The 20,631-nt window shown below is 45.2% G+C and overlaps 1 protein-coding gene across 2 annotated transcripts in view; it reads right to left on the reverse strand.

The window, feature by feature from the left end:
- The window catches only part of Edaradd (EDAR associated via death domain), a 43,777-nt gene extending 27,015 nt beyond the window's left edge, over nucleotides 1–16,762 (reverse strand). The window contains 3 exon segments of one of the 2 annotated variants that reach the window (NM_001432311.1): nucleotides 4,562–4,601; nucleotides 5,633–5,691; nucleotides 16,293–16,761. In NM_001432311.1, coding sequence (NP_001419240.1) covers nucleotides 4,562–4,601; nucleotides 5,633–5,691; nucleotides 16,293–16,323 — 130 coding nt within the window. In that variant the 5' untranslated portion in view covers nucleotides 16,324–16,761. 2 annotated transcript variants of the gene reach the window in all.
- Nucleotides 16,763–20,631: the final 3,869 nt, after the last annotated feature.

Here is a 20,631-nt window from a genome sequence, read left to right on the forward strand (position 1 = left end):
AAAAAGTAACACAATCAATCTACCTTTGCATTTTAAATTTCTAAAAAAGATTTTATTTAATTTTTATTTGTGTGTGTGTGTGTGTGTGTGTGTGAGAGAGAGAGAGAGAGAGAGAGAGAGAGAGAGAGAGAGAGAGAGATTCTATGGAGATGTAGGTGTCCTCAGAGGCCTGAAGGGGGCATCAGGTCCCCTGGAACTGAAGTTACAGACAGGCCTTAGCCACCTGATGTGGGTCCTCTGGAAGAGCAGCAAGCATTCTTAACCACTGAGCCATCAACCCCTGCATCTTAAATTTACTATGACTTTCTTTTTGAACAGTAAAAGAGAGGCACTCTAAGGAAAATTATCAAGGTTTTGTTTGTTTTTTGGGGGACTGGGGTTTGAACTAAGTAAGATCCTCAAACACACTTAGCATATTTAGCAAATGTTCTACCACTGAGCTTTTCTCTAGGCTCCTTTGTTTACTCTGTTTTGTGACAGCATCTTACTAAGTTGCCTGTGATAGCTTTGACCTCATTCTGTAACCTAGGCAGGTCCCGAACACCACCCCCATCCCCCATCCTCTGGCCTCAGCCTTCTAAGTAACTTGTACACAGGCCTGTACCACCAGGCCAGCCCAGAGTTTCCTTGATTTACATGAGGGCTTGTCTGTTTGCAGTTGTCTTCTGCTGTGAACACTCATTTAAAAAAAAAAATCAAAACTATTTTCCCAAAGACATTTGCAAATGTAACAGGAAGACATGTTCTCTTCAGGATGCTCAAGTTCCTGTGAGAAGTCAGGAAGTTCCTGATGAAAAATGTAGTAAGTCCCTGTAATATGGCCGATCAGCTTCTTTGTCAGCTTGACTGAATTGTGATCTCATGGAAACACACCTCTGAGTGTGTTCATGAGAATTTGTCTGGAAAGATCTGAGGAGGGAAGAAGGACCCCGAATGTAGGCAGCACTGCCCCACAGGCTGGTGTCCTGGACAGAAACCAGAGGAAAAACAGTCTTTTTCTCTCTCTGCTTCATGACTGCAGACTCGATGTGACCAGCTGTGCCGTGCCCCTGTGCTGTGCCTTCTCCACTGTGAATAACCGAATCCTGAAACTTTTAGCCTTCTTTATTTTGTCAGGGATTTGGTCTTGGCAACAAGAAAAGTAGCTAATCTAGTCCCCATCTCCTGTAGGTCAAGCAGAGCTGTGGAGAAGAGACCCAGCAGAATGTACCACAGAAACCTGCAGACCTAGAGCTAGGGACTGACTCTGGAGGGAGCTTGCTTTTGTCCCTGATGAGAAAGCAGGTGTGATAAATCATATGCTGATCGTTGAAATTACCCTAGATTTCCACATGACTTACAGCAAAACCACAGCATTCAAAAGCACTCAAGCTTGGCCTGCATTAAAGAACAGCTCTAAGCCGCTCACGAATAATGTAGGCCTCCTGTGACAGGATAACAGATGCTAGGAAGCTCGCCTAACCTATTTAAGAAAATGAGTTTTGAGGCCTTTTTCAACTGTAGGAAAATTGTTAAAGCTAATTACCCATGACTCCAGTATTAAGTAAACTAGACACCCCCAACTTACTGGGATGCCAGAATCCTCGCTGATACTTAATATAATTAGATGGAAGTTTAGATTATTTTTAGGACCACAAATTGGTCTCTAAAATTACTTTACATGAATTTTTAGATTCCTAAAAATAACTCTCTAAAAATATTTGTTTGTTTACTTATTTATTTTGTAAGTTCAAGGTCAAGGTGAGGTGTCTTCTTTCTACTTTATTGCTTTTGAGGCAGGGCCTCTCACTGGGCCTAGAGCTCAATGTTTCCAGGAGGCTGGCTAGCTAGCCATCGATCTCTGGGGACCCTCTTCACACCATCTGCTTGTATTAGGTTTGCAGACTAAACCCCTATGCCTGTCTTTTATGAGTGCCGGGGATCTGAACTCGGGTCCTCATACTTGTGCAGCAGGCACTTTGCGCAGGGACCTTCTCCCCAACCCGTTTATTAACTCTTTTAGTCAGCATACAAAGTAGCAGATATCACTGTGACACATTTTCGTGCATAAGCATCACCAGACTTTCTTCTACATAGCATCATTATACTTCATTCTTACTCCTCCTCAGGCTGTCGTCCTCTGCTCCCCTCTCTTAAAACGAATTCCATGAGAAAACTATTAGAAACCTCACTAGCAGACATTAAATTGCCTTATTATTGAATTGAATCTTTAAAACTTCTAACCAAGACTCATTTAACCTACAAAGCAGTGCACTTCTTTGGAGATTTAAAAATTATGCACTTTATATTATTTCCTGTGACATAGAACAAAGGGAAGGTCTGTTGTGTGCTCTCAGAGTCATGCTTCCTGTGAAGGCATGAGGGCTCGAATGAAAGTTGTATAGAGCTCAGATTCTAGGAGAAACCTGACCATATGTAGGATCAGGTTGCTAAGCAGTGTTCTTTTCCTTTCAAAACAGGAAGTCACATTCAAGGGCAAAGAAGAAAAGAGCTTTATAACACCCATCCAAGTGTACCCTCTGGGCTATTCTGCTTGACAATCCTTAAACTGATTTCTGTGGGGTTTTGGCCAGCCCTCCCTTGATCCCTGTCTGGTGTACATGCTCCTTAGAACATGCTCCAGACCCTGGATCTCCTTTGTTGAATTATATTTTTAAAAGTGTGTGTCTCTCTGTGTGTGTGCGTGTGTGTGTGTGTGTGTGTGTGTGTGTGTGTGTGTGTGTGTGTGTTGGTTGGGTTAGGCTGGCTGGCCAGCAAGACAAAAAAGATATGCCTGTTTTATTTCCTCAGCACTGGGACACAAGCATATGACACCATCCAACTCTTAAAAAAAAAAAACAAAAAACAAAAAACTAGACAATGCTTTATCTATCTACTTATCTTCCTATCTATCTATTTACATACCTACCTACCTTACCTGTCTGTATGTTTGTCTGTCTGCCTGCCTACCTATCTACCTACCTACCTTATCTATCTGTCTGTCTGTCTGTCTGTCTACCTACCTACCTATCTATCTGTCTGTCTATCACCTATCTATCTATGGAGGGGTTGAGTGCCACAGGGGTGTGGAGGATGTTGGGAGGAGGTTAATGGAATACATGTGATGTGAAATTGAGAGGGAATATCTTGGGGGAAAGCCAATTAGCTAGAGGAAGCATGGGGTAAGATTATAAGTGAGAAGAAAAATTAGACTAAAATATAATGATACATATGTAAGACATTGCCATTGAAGAAACCTATCACTCAGTGTGCTAACTTTAACAATTAATTAAATAAGCTAGAAAATGGGAGCTCTAGATGAGGGACAGGTTACCTGTGGAGAGCCTGCAGGGCAAGGGAGCTTGCTGGAAACCTGCCAAGCACAGCCATGGTTTATGGTAAGCCAGGCTTTGGCCTCTCCCCCATTCCCACAGTCACTTAGAAAAGGACTGACATGGGCTGGAGAGATGGCTCAGCCGTTAAAGGCTAGGCTCACAACCAAATATATAAGAAAAGGACTGACATGTTAATGGTATCACACCACGGGACAAGAGAGTCTGAGGCCAGGGAGGGGAGATAGCAGTGCCCAAACCTAGACTTATCCACAGGTGGCCCTGGTGGGAAGCTCTCCCCTGTTCCCACTCTCAGAGACATATCAGGAAGCCCACCTGGGCAGGAGTTCCATAGGCCACCTCTGCACGGAGACCAAGCAGCCAGGTGACCTGCCATCTCTGGAGCTGAGATGATCTGATTGTCCCTGTCCCCTCATCTCTGGGCTGTCCACAGGGTACAAGGTCAATGTTCTGATACAACAAGCCACATGATGGCTTTGCAAACACACCATGGTGCTGGGCCGCAAAAGGCTAGAGTATGGCCACTTTCTGATCCTTACCATGTTTGAATTTGAGGCTGTGGATTACAAAAGGAATTTTCGAGCCTGACAAGAGTCCCTTGGTGTTTGTCCACAGAACATTACTGGGGTTTCAGTGAAATCTACCACACACCTTCCCCAATTGGAGCTTGGGCTAACACATTCTCCTTCCTCTTCCTCCTCTTCCTCCTCTTCCTCCTCCTCCTCTCTCTCTCTCTCTCTCTCTCTCTCTCTCTCTCTCTCTCTCTCTCTCTGTTTTTCCTTTTGGTTTTTGGAAACAGTCTCACTCTAGAGCTCAGGCTGGCCTATAACTCATTACGTAGTCCAGACTGGCCTCAAACTCCTAGCAGTCTCCTGTCTCAGCCTTCCAAATGTTAGGATTACAGGCATGAGTCACCTCACCCAATCCTCTCCTTCTCCTTAAACAAATTTGAGTCACCTACATTATTTGAACGCAGAACATGTCCAGCTTTGTGTAGTGCCATATGTAGTAACACCATATGAAGTTCAAATGTATAATCTGGTATAACATGATTGATCGATTCTAATTAGAAAGTTCATTTCTAAGGATAATTGGGTAACTATTCTCAACCTAAGTTATTGGTTCATTTCTGTCTTATTATCTTCAGTAAGTAAACTGTATTTGAGTGGTGCTTTGTTCCAGATACTCAATTAGTCACAAGTAGAAGTCCTTATATTAACTGTTCTTACCTTTAGGGAGGCCAGTGTCTTGAATGGGATACTTGTCTGACTGCAGAAACGGACAAAAGCAGAGAGTTATTTTTAAATGTCAGTTGTGAGATCAAAGTGAACAGAGAGCTTTGTGTTGTGTTTCAGAGGCAGGCTGAGGTAAAGCTGGCTCATCGGCAAAGTGCCTGCCTAGCATGCAGAAGGCCACAGGTGCTGTACCCAGGATTGCAGCATAAGCAAGATTAAACCTTCCAGGTCTTTAGCCTCAGGCTTATCAGCAGGCTGATATCAGAGTCGACAGGTTAATGTCAGAACATGAAACAGAATAATCCCCCTCTTGACTTCCTTGGCTCTGACCACTAAACCACACTTCCTCTCTTCTCTGCTATGCCATTCTTCCTCTCAACTTCCTGCAGCTTTATACTCAGATTTTTGTCTTGGTGCATTCTTAGAGTGCATGTTTCTTCTCACCATTTCTGTGATGGTCATGCCACATACATGTGTTCTGGGCAATATTCACTGCTGTAGACTCTGTCCTGGGTTTGAATCCTGGGACAGGACTCCATGTTAGATATCCTCAATGTTGAAAGGAGGTTAACTAAAAAATAGACAGTATTAAAAGTGGACACCAGACAAAGACCTAGGGACATCTAAGAATGTCACTTATGGTTTGCATGAAGCAAAAAAAAAGGATCTAACATGATTTTGTTGCTGCTTCAGAGAAGGTATCATGTAGCCCAGGCTGGCTTCAAGCTTGCTGTATAGCTGAGGATGACTGTATACTCCTGATCCTCCTGTTCCAACTACAGAGTGCTAGGCCTGCGTGTGTGCAGCACCTTACTGAGTGCTGGTAGTGCTGGGGATTAAGCCCAGGATTCCGTACATTGTGGGCAGGCAGTCTGCTCACTGAATCACATCCCCAGCAGAAGATCTAACACTGGTTTTTGACCTGGAAATGATGATGCCACAGAGGATACCATATGTAAGAAGTGTATCTTTGGAAAACCTTTGGAGTTTCTGAGCTCTTGTGGTAATACTTGGTGACCACAGTGTGATCTAACAAGGCATAAAGAGTCAAAACCTGCCACCTACCATGGCAAAGGATAAAGTGCTGGGGTCTGTGTCCTCCACTGGCTCCTTTGCCATGTGATCTGGAAAGATACAAAGGGACAGGATTGTCATTGAGACAAAAGCACAGATGAGGCCTTCCCTGTCATTTTCACCTCTGAATGAGCTGCCTTTTCTGGGCAATATAATTGTACTGTCTGTCATTTGTTACTCTTGTTACTTTAAGGAAGAGAACAAGGAGAAGAAACAGAAAAATCAAAACCACTATGCTCAGGACTTACAAACAAACAAACAAACAGAACAAACACAAGTTACTTATAAACATGCTCAAATACTGGGAGTTGCAATTAATGACAGATTATACAAACATCATACCAATCCCTGCAAGAATGTGCCTATGGGTTCTCTCAGGAGCCTGGAACTCACCAAACAGGTTCCTCCCTAGCGCTTATGTTGCAAGCTGGCTTTTGTACATTGGTTCTGGGGCTCAAATTTGGGGCCCAGAACATCTACTGGCCAAACTATCTCCCCAGGTACCAACAACTCTACCTGTTAGATTGGATGTAAAGTTTATTTAAGGATTTTATTCTGAATCGTGCATTATTTTCTAGTCTCTATGGCTTGCTTTTTTTTTTTTTTAAGAACAAAGTCCTTTTAAGAGGCTGGAGTGATGGTTCAGTAGTGAGGAGCACTTGCGGCTCCTGCAGCTTGGTTCCCAGCACCCACTTGGACTTCATAACCATTTATGACTCAAGTTCAAGGGGATCTGACACCCTCTCCTGGCTTCTGCAGGCACTAGGCATACATATGGTGAACATTTTTAAATGTCTTAAAAACACTCATACACATAAACAAATCTAAATTTAAAAAAAATAATAATTTTAAAACATTAAGCTTCTTGGACTGGGGAGGCAGCCCAGTAGATACATCATTTGCCATGCAAGCATGAGGACCAGAGTTTGAGTCCCAGAACCCTTATAAAAGCCGATCAGTATAACTGCTGTGTGTCTTCCCAGCCCCGAAGGGCAAGCTGGCTAACCAGACTAACTGGAATCGCCAACTGAAGGTTCAGCAAGAGACCCTCCTCTGAATAAAGGGGTGACCCTCCCCCAGCGAACGAAGGGAAGATCCTTCCTCAGAGAATAACACAGAAGAACAATAGAGAATGATTCTTAACATTAACCTTAGACCCCTACATGCACATGCACACATGCCTGTCTACACACGAAAAAAAAAAACCGTGTACACACATAAACATAACACAAACACATGGGAGGAAATGGCTTGTTTCTGAGACAGAATGAAATGGTCTTGAACAGTATTTCTCAACCTTCCAATGCTGCCTATAATACGATTCCTCGTGTTGTGATGACCCCCAAACATGAAATTAGTTTTGTTGCTACTTCATAACTATAATTCTGCTACTGTTATGAGTCGTAAGTTAATGTCTGTGTTTTCTAGTGGTCTCAGGCGAGCAACCCCTTGAGAAGATTATTTGACACCCCCAAATGGGTAGTGACCCACAAGTTGAGAATTGCTTGTCCAGAAGAAACATGCATTAACACCTGCACAAGGATTCTCCTATAATTAAAAATAAATCATTTGCAGGAAAATCATATGGGATTGGTGGCATGTTCCCGATTCCAGCACTTGGGAACTGAGGCAGGAGGATGTGAGTTTGAGGATAGTCTGAGCTATATAGTCTAAAAAATAAATAAATAAAGGTATGAGAAAATAAAGACATAAGAGGGGGGAATGGCAGTGACGGCTGGGGTAAGGAACAATGTCACCCAGAGCGTCTATGAGGAGCAAGCAGGGCTATTAACAGAATAGAGCACCAGCCAATGTGTCAGAGGCCTGGAGCTTCATCTACACTCCTGTTGACTTTGGGTAAGCCTTGAGGTGTGCCTTGGGGGAGACTCTAACCTCAGATGATGGCTATGTACGGTGTGATGATGGCATTGGATGGGCTTTAAGCTGGCTACGCCTTGGACTCTTCATCTGGGACATGAAATTAAATCTGGGTCCTCCAGTTCCTGCTGGATGCCCCAAGGCCAATGACCACTATTCAGGCCAGACATGGAGGTTGTACTGGGTGGTTGACCTTCTGCTCCTCAGAACCTCACTGAGGACTGTGAGATGAGAAGGCTTGCCTGGGAGAGCTTGAGGCCAGCAGGGCTTGTGCTGGTTTGCTTTCTGAAGCTCAAGAAGTTCCCAGAAAACTCAGAAGAGGCACATTGTGAACTGGTACAAGAGGTATGCTCAGGTCTTTTGCTGTTATTTTTGTTTCGGTTTAGTTTTGGAGACAGGGCCCCATAGGGTCCAAGCTGGCCTTGAAGTTTTGATATAGGGGAGAACGACCATGAACTTCTGATCTTCAGTACTAGGATGACATTAGTTTGTCATTTCTCCTGGTTTTGGGGGTGCTGGGGATGAAAACCGAGGTCTTTGAGCCTGGCTCTTACTCTCCCACCTGAGCTAGGGCCTCAGCCTCTGTGTGTCTTGCCTCATTTTCATTGTAAATGCTCTAACTGCCTTGGCCTTTGCTGTACACTAGGCTGTAGCTTAAGCTCTTTTTCATATGTCTGTCAGTTGTGTTCACAGACCTGGGTCCATGTTGGTGCCCCATATGCTACCTCTGATCCACTGCCTTCTTCTGGCAGCTGTTTTAGGTCAGGCCCAGCTGCTTTTGTTCTCACAAGCACAGAGTTATGTGTGCCAAGGAGGTTGTGGGAGGGCTGTTGCTGGTTATTTGAGACAGCTCTAGAAGTAGAAAGTCTTCTAAAAAGCCTTACCTGGAGGCCTTGAAGTTGAATGTTTACAATATGATTAAGTGTAAAATCAAATCGTTTATCTAAAGCTTGAAAATGTTTGTTTTTACAAGCCCCAGGTATCAGCAGGTTGAGCCCACAGGCAAAGCTCCAGTGCCAGGTGGGATGTGGGGCACCAAGGGGCCTGGAACAGAAAGGGGGATTTGTGAGCCCCAAAGAGGGCATAGCTAGGAGGTCTTTTCTGGGGTGACAGGGACATTCCCCTGCCCCAGCTGTCACCCACTCTCTGGCCAAGTTTCCTTCCCAGAGTTGCCTCAACCACTCACCCACCTGCTGGCAGCTGCCTGTTGCACTAACTGATGTTCCTTCCTCAAAAGTACCTTCTAGAGAGTTCTACCAGGTGGCAGATCCATACATGGGGGTCCCTGGCAGGGTACCAGTAGACCCTGATTCAGATGAGAATGAGCAGTCCACACCGTCATTCAGAATCTCTGGACCACATGTTATCTTAGGAGTTAAAGAGAGCCAGGTGTGATGGCACATATTTAAAATCCCAGCAGTCCAGAAATGGAGGCAGGAGGCTCATGAGTTTAAAGCCAGCTTGGGCTACATAGTGAACTGCAGACCACCCTGAGTTATATATAACAGATTCTATCTCAACAAACAGTGACAATGAAAGCACAGTCTCTGGCAGTGACTATGGAAGTCCCACACAGTGAAAAGCACATCTTCAAGCTAGAAGTGCCCAGCCCTGCAACCTGAAGAAACAGCTGGAAATTCTCCTTCCTTCATGACTGTTCTGCACCACACTACGTGTACATCTTGACACACATGTTTCATTTGCTCCCCTCAGATCCTGCTTGAAGGTCCCTTCCCAAGGCAGCCATCCAAAGCCAACCTCTTCCACCTCTGTCGGGTTGCTGCACATCAAAAACTCTCTGAGCCTACCTCATCTGATCTTGTCTTTGAGAAGGGACCCTTACTGGGGAGCACCTGGGGAAGGGCCAGGAAGATGTGAGAAGAGTCCTTCCCTAAGGACCAAAGTTATCGACATTCGAAAAGCTTCTTCATCAGCTCATATTTTCAACATACAGGGCTGTGCAGGCTTCAGTCAAGCTCCTACAATGACATCTCCCCATAAACTCAAAAAGAAGCGTTTGGCTGGAGAACTTGGGGGTGGAGAGGGAGTCAGTTGGTAGACTTCTTGCCTAGCATCTGCAAAGTGATTTCTAACACTACACAAACCCAGTATAGTCCTGAGTGTTTATAATCACAGCACTCTGGAGGTAGAAGCAGGAAGATGAGGTGCTCAAGGTCATCCAACGTAGCTCAAAAAAAAAAAAAAAAAGACTATGTTCAAGGAGCTCTGGTCAGCTAAGCATATAGACACCTGGATGGTGGCACCCAGAGAAAGCTGGGAAGCTTCACACCCCTTTCTCCCCTGCGGCCCACTCTGACTGTCTCTTTATCTGTCTCCTTGGTAAAATCAAAGGGTTGAAGGGGATGGATAGCTCTGTGATGGAGTAGTGGATTCCATCTTCAGTACCACAAACACAAACAGGAAAACATAGTTAACGTTAGTAAACCTTTTTTTCTAAGCCGATTGGCCAAGCATCGTGGAATTGTCAGGCACAGCTTCACCAATATGGGGCAGGGAATCTTAGTGGAGATGGCAGTCTTGGGGACAAGCCCTCAACCTGTGCCTCCTTGTAGGATCAGAATTAAGCTGGATGAAAGGAACCCCTGCTGGTGCCCACTGAGGCCCTGCTTCCTGAGGAAAGGACCCCATAGCTTTCATGGTCACATAAGTGGCTTGTGTGACAGAACCTCTGCTAAGCCTTGCAGCCATCCTGAGAAAGGTCTGAGAACCCTATTCTCCACAGTGTGTGCTCAAATTCATGGATACACAGAAAAGGCTGGCCATGAGCCTAAGACCTCCAGGTTGGCTGGGTTGTTGTTTGTTGTTTGTTTTTGCACCAGAAGCTTTTTTAAAAGTGGCTTAGGCCTAGTTTACCAGACAGACTCACTAGAGATGTCATCACGCCCAGACTTGTCTTACTAATTTTCAATAAAGCTTTTTATTTTAAATATTATTTGTTTATTTATTTGTTTATTGTGTGAGCACTCACATGTCGTTGTACACATGTGGACATCGGAGGACAACTTTGTGGAGCTGGTTCTCTCCTTCCTTCTTTATGTGGGTTTAGGGGACTAAACTCAGGTCACCAGGCTTGTGCAGCAAGTGCCTTGCTCACCCCGCCCCCACCCCCAGAGCCATGTCACTGGCCCTGGTCTGCTTTTTATAAAGACTTCTCTATATCAGCATATAACCCACTCTTATGACTCCAATTTAACTAGATTACCTTGGTAAAAACTGTTCTCAGAAAAGGTTGTGTTCTGAGGTACAGGTGTTGACATCAGCATCTCAACTTCTGAGGCGGTGGGGTTAGAACCTCGACACAGTTCAGTCCACACTCTACTACTCTCCATTCTGATCCTGCCCCCTTGGAGAATACTCCCTCTCCCTCAAAGCCTTAATCATTGTAACATCAACTCCAAATCCAAAATCTCTTCTACTCATCCTCAACTCGGGGATCTAACTTTACCTTCAGAGTCATCTGGGGGGGGGGGCACTAAGCACCCCGAAGCCTCTGCAGGAGGAACCAGTTGCAGTGTCCAAAACAAGAACAAAGTGACAACTCCCTTTACCTAGCACATTCTGGTCTCAGGAACTTTAAATATCCCCAAAGATGTCTATTTGGAGAAAACAAGCAAGAATCATGTTCAACTCCCAGTTCCCCAGGCAAGAGTGGGGCCCCTTTTGCAATTTAGTGCCAAACTGAAGGCGACTCTTTGAACTTGGGATTTCAGAGGCAAGTTTTTCTTTTCTTTTCTTTCTTTTTATTCCCCCCACCCCCGAAAGCTTTCACTCATCCACAGCTGTTTTCACTCCTGCTTGTAAAGATTTAGGATCACAGACACTCTGAAAGCCCAGAAGGGTGCTGACAGTTCCCATCTCCTCTGTCATGTGGCTGAACTAGCTAGGGAAGGTGCCTGTGTCAAACCCGTGTGTCCCTATGGGGTCCCTGGAGAGTGGCCTCCCCTACTAGCCCAGTGACAAGAATCAAACTGATCAGGGAAGAGATGAAAGGACGTGGGGGGAAATTCAGAAGCGGGAGAGTGTATGAAAAGTTAGGAAACATTGTAAATAAGAGAAGCAGGCCTAATAGTGAGTGTTTGTCATTCTGACTTCAAGATTGGTGTGCAACTTAGAGAGACCCTGCCTACAAAACATAAACTGAGGGCTGGGGATACAGCTCAGTGATAAACCACTTGCCCAGCATATGCAAGGCCACAACTTCCATTTCTAGTAGACCTCCCCCAGGACCATAACAAAAGGAAACAAAATGAAGGACGTGTTAGAAAACCCGACAGAGTGGGAGACAGGAAAATCACGGATGCCCACCCACTACACACTTGCTTCTTGTGGTGGTGCTGGAGAAGGTAGCAGGCTCGACCAGCTTCGCACACATGGCTGATTCTGAAAGTGGTTCACTCTGGATTTGGCCAGAACTCATACAGAATGAAGAAAGGCTGAGGACAGGTGAGACACACACCGCCTTCCTGATGGCCAGGATCAGGACCTGAGTTCCACAGAATACATGGAGTAAAGTGGGACCCTGAACAAAGTGAAATCCACATGACTGTACTCTGCCACTATGATGCTTAGGTAACAAGGTGTCCCACCTCCTCAGCTGGACCTTCCTTGTTCTGTCTTAAAGTCCATATAACATGAGCAGCCAGATTTTAGTCACATTTGACAGGCAATGGAGATCAGTGATGGAGGTTGAGATTGACATCTACCCCATTTCCATCACTACCATTATCTTGCCCTGGGACCTCAAGCATCTTGTGAACTTCCTCAATATGCAGGTTGGGTTTTTGGTTTTTTGGTTTGTTTTTTGGGATTTTTTGGAGGGGGTTGTTTTGTTTTTGGGTTTTTTTTTTGGGTTTTTTTTTTTAATTTATTTCATGGGGCTTGGAGAGATGGCTCAGTGGTTAGGAGCACTAAGCTCCTCTTCCAAAGGACCTGTGTTCAATTCCCAATACTCACATGGCAGCTCACAATAATCTGTAACTCCGTTCTAGAGGATCCATTGCCATCTTCTGGCTTCTGGGTGTACCAAGCACACAAGTGGTGCACATAAATGGAAGCAAAACACCCATGCACATACACATATAATAATTTTAAAACTCAACTTCATGCCCTGGGAAAATGACTCAGTGGTCAAGAGTACTTGTTGCTTTTGCAGAAGACCCAGTTTCAGTTCCCAGCATCCACACAGTGGCTCACAATTATCCACAATCCCAGTTCCAAGGGACCTGACACTTTCTTATGATCTCCACAGGTACATAGATTCATATAGGAAAAACATTCATATGCATAAAATAAAATCAATAAATCTTTTTAAAAATTAGTTAACTTCACAGTACAACATAAGCTCACTCTGTGTGTGTGTGTGTGTGTGTGTGTGTGTGTGTGTGTGTGTGTGTGTGTGTGTGTTTGAGACAGAGACAGATTAAGGACCTAGGGCCACATGCACACCAAGCAGGTGCACTCTACTACTGAGCTGTGCATCTCAACTATGTGTGTGAAGGGACAGGTTTTATTTTTACTTTGCAATTTGCAAGGTAAACTTGGTTGACACGTTTCACTTGATGTTCCTCAGGAACAAATGGCTTTTTTTTTCCACCTATGGTTTGAAGCAATTGCCTTAAATTCTGTTTCATCGTTCATCTATCTACTCATATGAATGAACGTTCCACTCAGGGGAGTGAAATGAGTTTACACGGGTTTTGTGTGTACTTGGTAGTGTGGTGGGAGTCAGGGAAGAGCTACAGGCAAGACAGACTTGGGTTCTAGATGGAGCTCACTTTCCACTGGAAAGAGTGACACTGGCTAAACAGGATCTTGAAACAGTGAAAGGAAGGTTCCAGAAGAGACAAGAGTGGTCTTGGGCTGAGTCCAGATCATCTTTGAACTCTGGAGAAATAGGAGCTGCCCAGCCAAGGATGCAGGGAGCTTTCCAGGCAGTGGAAACAGTCTTCCCAGGGATGAGGCCAGGAAGCATATAAGGTAGAGCCATTTGAAGGAAAGAAAGGAAGCAGTGCGGCAGTCATGCCTAAAGCAAGTGACGAAAGGTATTGAAGGGACAGGTGAGGGTGTGTTGGGATGGGTGGCCTGAGAATTTATCCAGAAGTGAGTCTAAGCAGGGTGACAGAATATGACTCATGAAGAATTCACTCTGACCATTGACAGGAAGCATGCATCAGTATGGAAACCCCAGAGGTGAGTGTAGGAGGCCAGGAGAAAGAGCATGGTCTGAGGTGGAGAGGTGAAATTTTCAGTCAGTCCTTTGGACTCATCAGCACCAGCTGTGTTGTCACTTCAGAAGTGGAAGAACCAGGTAGGACATCTAGATGAAAGTGCATTCGTGTCAAGACATGTATTACATAGAAGAACCTCTTTGATTGACAGATTCCCAGAATTGGGAAGAATATTCTTAGCATCTCCCAGGACCCTCTAAAGGAGGCCTCCTTCCTCTTTGTGGGGAGCCCCATTCCATCGCGCCCTGAAGAGGTCACCTAGAGGTTTGCGTTCTACTTGATGAGGTGAGAGGCAGACTGCCTACAGGACACCTACAGTTCACACATAGAGGTTTGATTTGATGCTCCCTTTACTGCAAGTTGTGGGCATTCGTTCTAGATGGGCCAAGCTAATTAAGACTGTAGCTGCAATTCTAGTCCTATAATGCTGTAACTGTCTCCCAAGTTCTTATATCTATCAGCACATACACATGGCTTTGTGGTGGGGGGGGGTATGTGTATATGATCATGTGGGTACAATGTACACATGAGCAAGTGCTCATGCACACATGTGTACAGACTGGAAATCAACCTTGGGTGTCTTCCTCGATTATATTCTCTCTCTCTCTCTCTCTCTCTCTCTCTCTCTCTCTCTCTCTCCCTGTCTCTCTCTCCCTTCCTCCCTCCCCTCCCCCCCCCCGTTTGTGTGTAGCTAAGCTGGTAGCCAGCAAGCCCCAGGATCTCTCCACCCCACCCTCCACAACCCCAGCTTTGCAGGCAGGGTGCCATGGCTACGTTGTTATGTAGGTGCTGAGAATTTAAACTCAGATTAGAACCTAGGTTCTCATACTTGAGCAGCAAGCTCTCTCTGCCTGCCCACAAAGGCATTTCTTTAACCTCTGTCCACACCTTTCTTTGAGACAGAGGCTCGCACTGAACCTGCAACACATCAGTTTGCTTTGGCTGGCTGGTCAGTGAGCTTCAAGGATCTGTCTGCCTCAAAAGGCCCTCTGAGCACTGGGGTTCCAGATGGGTTGCCACCATGCCTGACTTTAAATATGGGTGCTGGAGATCAGAATGCAAGACCTCATGCCTGCTTGCTTGGCAGGCACTTCACTAACTGAGCCATCTCATCAGCCCTCCCTGAGGCTTTTTATGCTGGTGTTACTGCTGAACTGGTTTCCACCCCCACCCCCACTTTCTCTGATGAAGTCATGTTGGGAGGCAGCTCAGGCAAATGTTACTGTATCCTTATCCTGTGAATTCCCTGTCTCCATCTCCTAAGCCCCCTCACCAGTATCACTTAAGTCTGAGACAATTCTGACTAAAATCAGCCCCAAACATTGACATATTATTAATACAGTTCTCAGCACAAGAGCGGCAGTGTTATAGTAGCAGGCTCCCATCAGAGAACTGTTCCCTTCATTCCCCTTCTGTTCTTGCAAACAATGGGAGGGATGGCCAGTTCATTTAATTGATAGCCTGTGGAGCATGCCACATTTGAATAATTTAGTTCTTTCTTCGATGTCACTAGTAAACAGCCTCCTCCCCAAACCAGCACTTCAGGATGTCAAATCAAAATGGCCATTGGGCTTAGTCTTCAGACCACTGCCAGACATGGTATCTTTTCCTTCAAGTCAAGCCAATAATCAGGGCTAAGCCTTTGAACTCTGTCCCTGCTCCAGCTCAAGAAATGAAATACAAAACAAGCAATCACCTCGATCCCAGCAGTCCAGTCCGGTTCTGTGTGGCTCTCACCAGAGAGTCCAACCTCACCAAAACCAGAGAAAGACCTAGTGTACTTCAGAGGTATACATCATCTGTTCACCCACAAACACCGATGGAATTTGTAACTTGATTGCAGGAGGTCTGAGGAAATCCCTGGAAGTTGACCTCTAAAGAGATTTTCCTTAAAGGCAGGAAGAAGTGATAGAAAAATCTATATGCTGGCCTAGATATCAAAGCACATTTTTTTATGTACTACCGGGACTAGAAACAGGTGGGGATTGCGTCGGTGGGCTCAGCCTCGTGGCTCTGTGGACAGTATAATAGTTTATAAAACAGCTAAGAGAGGTTAAGACTTGTACAGAAGCAAAAGCATCTCTGCAAAGTGAAGCCAGGAGAGAGAAGAGGAATAAGAAAATGTGTGAGTGGAAAGTAAGGGACAGCCTGGGAGGAAAGGGGTGCAGAATCCTCCCTCCTATGTTCTTTTCTACCAAAGGTCGGCTGTCTTGTTTCAATCCGGCACCCGCGTGGCCCAGAACAAAAGCGCTCGGCCCGGCCTCAGTGTGGGGAGAGGGACCACGCACACCTTGCGGTGTGCAGGAAGCTGGCAATCAGCAGCTGCTCACAGAGGGGGCAAGCACAGGGGTGGGATTGGGAGAGGTAGAACGCATGCCACAGCTGTTCCCATAGGGCCAGGGCCGGCACACATCTGGAGCGAGCCCGGGTTCTGAAAATGCACTCAGTGGGTGACTGGAGTTCAGTCTCACAAACTCAGCTGGTGGTCACACCCCAAGTGAGGGCGCGGCACCTTGACACTTTACCTGAGCGCAGAGGGTCATCCGGAGAAGCCATGAAGACCAGGAGAGGAAAGATGAGTGTCTGAGCAGGGGTAGGCAGTCTCTGGGACCCCTGAGAACAGCAGGATCGCTGGGACCCAACCTCCTGGCAATGCGCGACTCTCTCAGCGCTTTGCCCTGCTGCTCCTCCTCCTCCCTATCTTCCTCCTCTTGATCTCTGCCACTTCTTCCTCGTGCTCACTTCCTGCAATTAGCAAAGCCCCTTCCTGGCGCGAGCGTCTCTCCAGAACTCTGGAGAGGATCCCGTGGGTTTCGGTTGGACACGAGAGGACCCCGCGAGGCCCCCGGAACAGTACCTAGGGTGTAGAACGCTGGTCCCACCACGGGGTTCCCACGCGATCCCAGCTGGGAGGGCCTTTCAGCTGACCTTCCACTGGTTGCTGCATGCGCGGGTAGCTTTCCCGGTTCCTAATCTCACCCTCAGCTGGGACACCAAAGCGCTCCCAGTGTGCTCCTTGCACAGGCCCGGGCTGAGACGCCTGCCGGCGATTTGATGTTTGAACAGTTTCCTAATCTTCAGGCAGCCTGAACGGCGGCATGACCGCACATGCTAGCACTTTCTATTTTGATGTTTCTTTGGCATTAGTTACTGCCTGACCTCCTGGGTGAACACTACACAAAGGAGCGGGAAGAAAAGCCAGTCGTGAGGTCTCTGGTTCACTCTTCTGAAGGAAAAAAACAACCCCCCACCCCCACCCCCACCCCCAAAAAACAGTGTAGAGTTCTGTTAGAAATGCAGAACCCGTTGACCCTTAAACGAATTAAGATTTAGTTTAAATGGGATTTCATTCTAATTAAGAGCAGAGAATCTGATCTTTCAAATGACTATATTTTATTTTAAAGTCTAAGTTATTTCTATTATTTTTAAATCGTATCGGGGGATGGGGTGTGAGCACATGAGTACAGTGCCTACAGAGTCAAGAAGAAGGTGGTGGCTCCCCTAAAGCTGGAGTTGCTGGTGGTTGTGGCCATGCTAGGAACTGAAATTGGGTCTTTTGCAAACGCGATAGCGCTCTTAATGCTAAGCCACCCCTCCAGCTCTAGTGGCTGTATTTTCACTATCTGCCATTTACAAAGGTTACAGACAAATTTAATAGGAATCTCTGAAAGGAATCACATAATTAATATCTGCCTTTAGACATAAGCATAGAACTGTAAAACCGGAGTTTAAAAGAGATAACAGCCAGGTCCGTAGTAGAGTGCCTAGCATGTATAAGCCCCAGCACACCAGAGACTGAGGCAGGAGGATAGTCTGGAGTTTGAGACCAAGAACTTTATGGCATGATGCTATATTAAAGAGTAGAAGAAAGAAGAGGAAGAGAAAGAAAGAAAAGAGAGTATTTGAGTATTTACTGGACAATTTCATTAACAAATTACTCAATTGAGATTAAAAACTGAAATTTTCAGGGAGACAGCAAATGCCTATGTACCTCTGTGGTGACTCCCAGGCTGCTTTGTGGTTCTGAGGCTCAGGGCACGGCTTGTATTCTCCATAAGATGCCATGGAAAAAGTGGGTCTTCAGAGAGGAGGCCCTAATGGCTCAGGTAAGAAGGGAAGTTATTTTAGAAAGGATATTTTCTCAGGGAGTCTGTTTTGAGGTTTGGCCTGTGGTTCCTTATATGCTTCACATGGAGATGGAATTCAATTCTGAGGTTTGGTTGTTGGAAACCACATATCAAGGTGAGCTGTCTTGTTAGCACAAGTTCTAGTGGTTTGTTTTCCAAAAGGAAATTGTAAGTTTCTTGACTTATCCTTCCCTAGATAGAAGATGATTTTAGAAATCTATAATGTCTTTCTTTTTATGTGTGTGCACATGGATGAGATGTGCCATGGAAACAAATGTAGAAGTCAGAAGGTAACTCTGTCCTGCTGTGGATCATGGGGGTCAAACTCAGGTCATCAGGCCAGGAAGCTAGCAGCACCTTCCCTTACCTGCAGAGCTTAGCCCCTCCCTCTCCCTCTCCCTCTCCTTTTCTCTCCCTCTCCCCCTCCCCCCTGTCCCCTTTCTCCTTCTACTATTATTATTACTATTATTATTATCATTATTATTATTTTTCCTCCTTCTTTGAAGTCTCACTCTGTAGACCAGGCTAGCCTCAAACTCAAATCCTCCCAAACGTTTCTGCCTCATTGAGCTCTGGGATTATATTCTGGCTAAGATTAATTAATTATTTTTAACCTTTATGTTTTATGTGTGGAGCTGGGTTTGCCTGCCTGCATGTTTGTGTGCAACATGTATGTACTATATGTAGCACCTTCAGAGGCCAGAAAAAGGGCTTCTGATTCTCTTGGTATTTGAGTAACTGTTGTGGGTGCTCAAACCCAATCTTTCAGAAGAGTAGCCAGTGCTCCTTACTGCTGAGATATCTCTCTCGAGTCTAAGGCAAAATTTTTCGCTTTTTATTTTTTTGAGACAGGGTTTCTCTATGTAGCCCCGACTGTTCAGGGACTTGCTGGCCTCTAACTCAGAGATCTGTCAACCTTCCAAGCCCTGGGATTAAAACCACCTAGCTCAAAGTAATTTTATTTTTAAGAAAGATCTGATATTCCAGTGTGATTCTTTGGCTTCCTTTCTTATAAACTGTAGCTGCTGCTATCATCCTCCACTTTCTACTACATGTTTTGTGATCACTAAAGTATAGCAAAACATAGGCTCTACTATTTTCAGTGTACAAATAGTAATTAACAGTATTTCTCATCATCTGAGGTTCCCATGCAATGGTCTTACTGTCATATTAGACATCTCAGGACATCTAATATGGGAGCTTCTGTTGCTCCCAGAGAGTGTTGTACTTGGTAGTAGTGGTCACATGACCCCTTCTAAAGTATTTCTTAAGACTTATTTTTATTTGTAAAGTATGTGGATATGTGTGGATATGTATATGTGAGTGCTGGTGCCCACAAATGCCCAAAGAAGTGTCTGATTCCTTTTTGTTTATTTTTATTTTTTTCAAGACTGGGTGTCTCTATGTAGTCTAGGCCAGCCTCACACTCAGAGATCTGCCTGCCTCTCTGTCTGATGAGTGCTGGGATTAAAGGCATGACCACCACCCAGCAAAAAGTCTGTGTGTATGTATATGTCTAGGTGTGGTTATGTACAATGCAGGTACCCACAAATGTTAAAAGAAGGTATCTGATTCCTTAGAACTGGAGTTATAGGGGACCCACCCAGCATGGGTGCCTGGAAACTGAACTCAGGTCCACTGTAAAAGTAGTGAGTGTTCTTTGCTGCACCCTATTAATTGACTGACTCACTGACTCACTGACTCACTGACTGATTGTGTGAAAGCCTGCATGTATGTATGCATATGTGGAGGCCAGAGGACAAATTTCAGGAGTCAGTTAGCTCTCTATTTTCTCCTTGTGAATCCTGGTGATAGAGCTCAAGTCCTTAGACTCAAGAGTAAACACCTTTATTTCTGAGCCATCTTATTGGTCAATACACTTGTAAAATTGGGCATTGCTGACATTTTCATATAGTGCCCCAAACCTCATCAATCTTGAAGACCTTTGTCAAGTTTTTTATTTCCGTGCTTTAATGCTTTTTGTTTTGTTTTGGGATTTGTGTTTCTCTCTGTGTCCACCACCCCCTCTCCATGCATGTGTGTGCATTTTATCTACTTGGGGTGTGAACTGTTATGTGCTTGGACATGAGAGGCCAAAGATGTCAGGTTTCTTCCTCTGTTGATCCCTCCCTCCCTCCTTCCTTTATTTCTTTGCTAAGAAATTGAATTCAATCTCTAGTATTAAACCTCATCATTCTGGTTAGGCTGGCTGGCCAGCAAGCTCCAGGATCTCCCTGTTTCCACCCGCACTTGTGGCCATGCCCAGCTCCTACAGGAGTTCAGGAGGTTTGAATTCATGTCCTTTTGGTCTCGTGGCAAGTACCATACCCACTGAACCATCTCTCCAGCTCTGCTTATGTTTTTTTATTTATATATTGAGAACGCCGCTCATGTAGCCCAGGCTGACCTTGAATTCCTATGTAGTTGAGGATGACCTTGAGTTTTTAATCCTCCTGCCTCCACCTTCGAGATTACAGGAACATGCTATGCCCAGTGTTGTTATTTCATTTTTTTTTTATATGAGTACACTGTAGCTGTCTTCAGACACACCAGAGGAGGGCATTGAATCCCTAAAAATGGTTGTGAGCCACCATGTGGTTGCTGGGAATTGAACTCAGGACCTCTGAATGAGCTCCTCTACTTTGGAGATTTTTAATTGACTTCCACTTGTCCTATTCTGACTCAGTCATCTCAGAGTCAAACCAGCTGACTTCAACTCAGGCATGAAACCATGAGA

Source organism: Rattus norvegicus, chromosome 17 (assembly GCF_021556685.1).
Source record: "Rattus norvegicus strain SHRSP/BbbUtx chromosome 17, alternate assembly SHRSP_T2T, whole genome shotgun sequence".
NCBI lineage: Eukaryota > Metazoa > Chordata > Mammalia > Rodentia > Muridae > Rattus > Rattus norvegicus.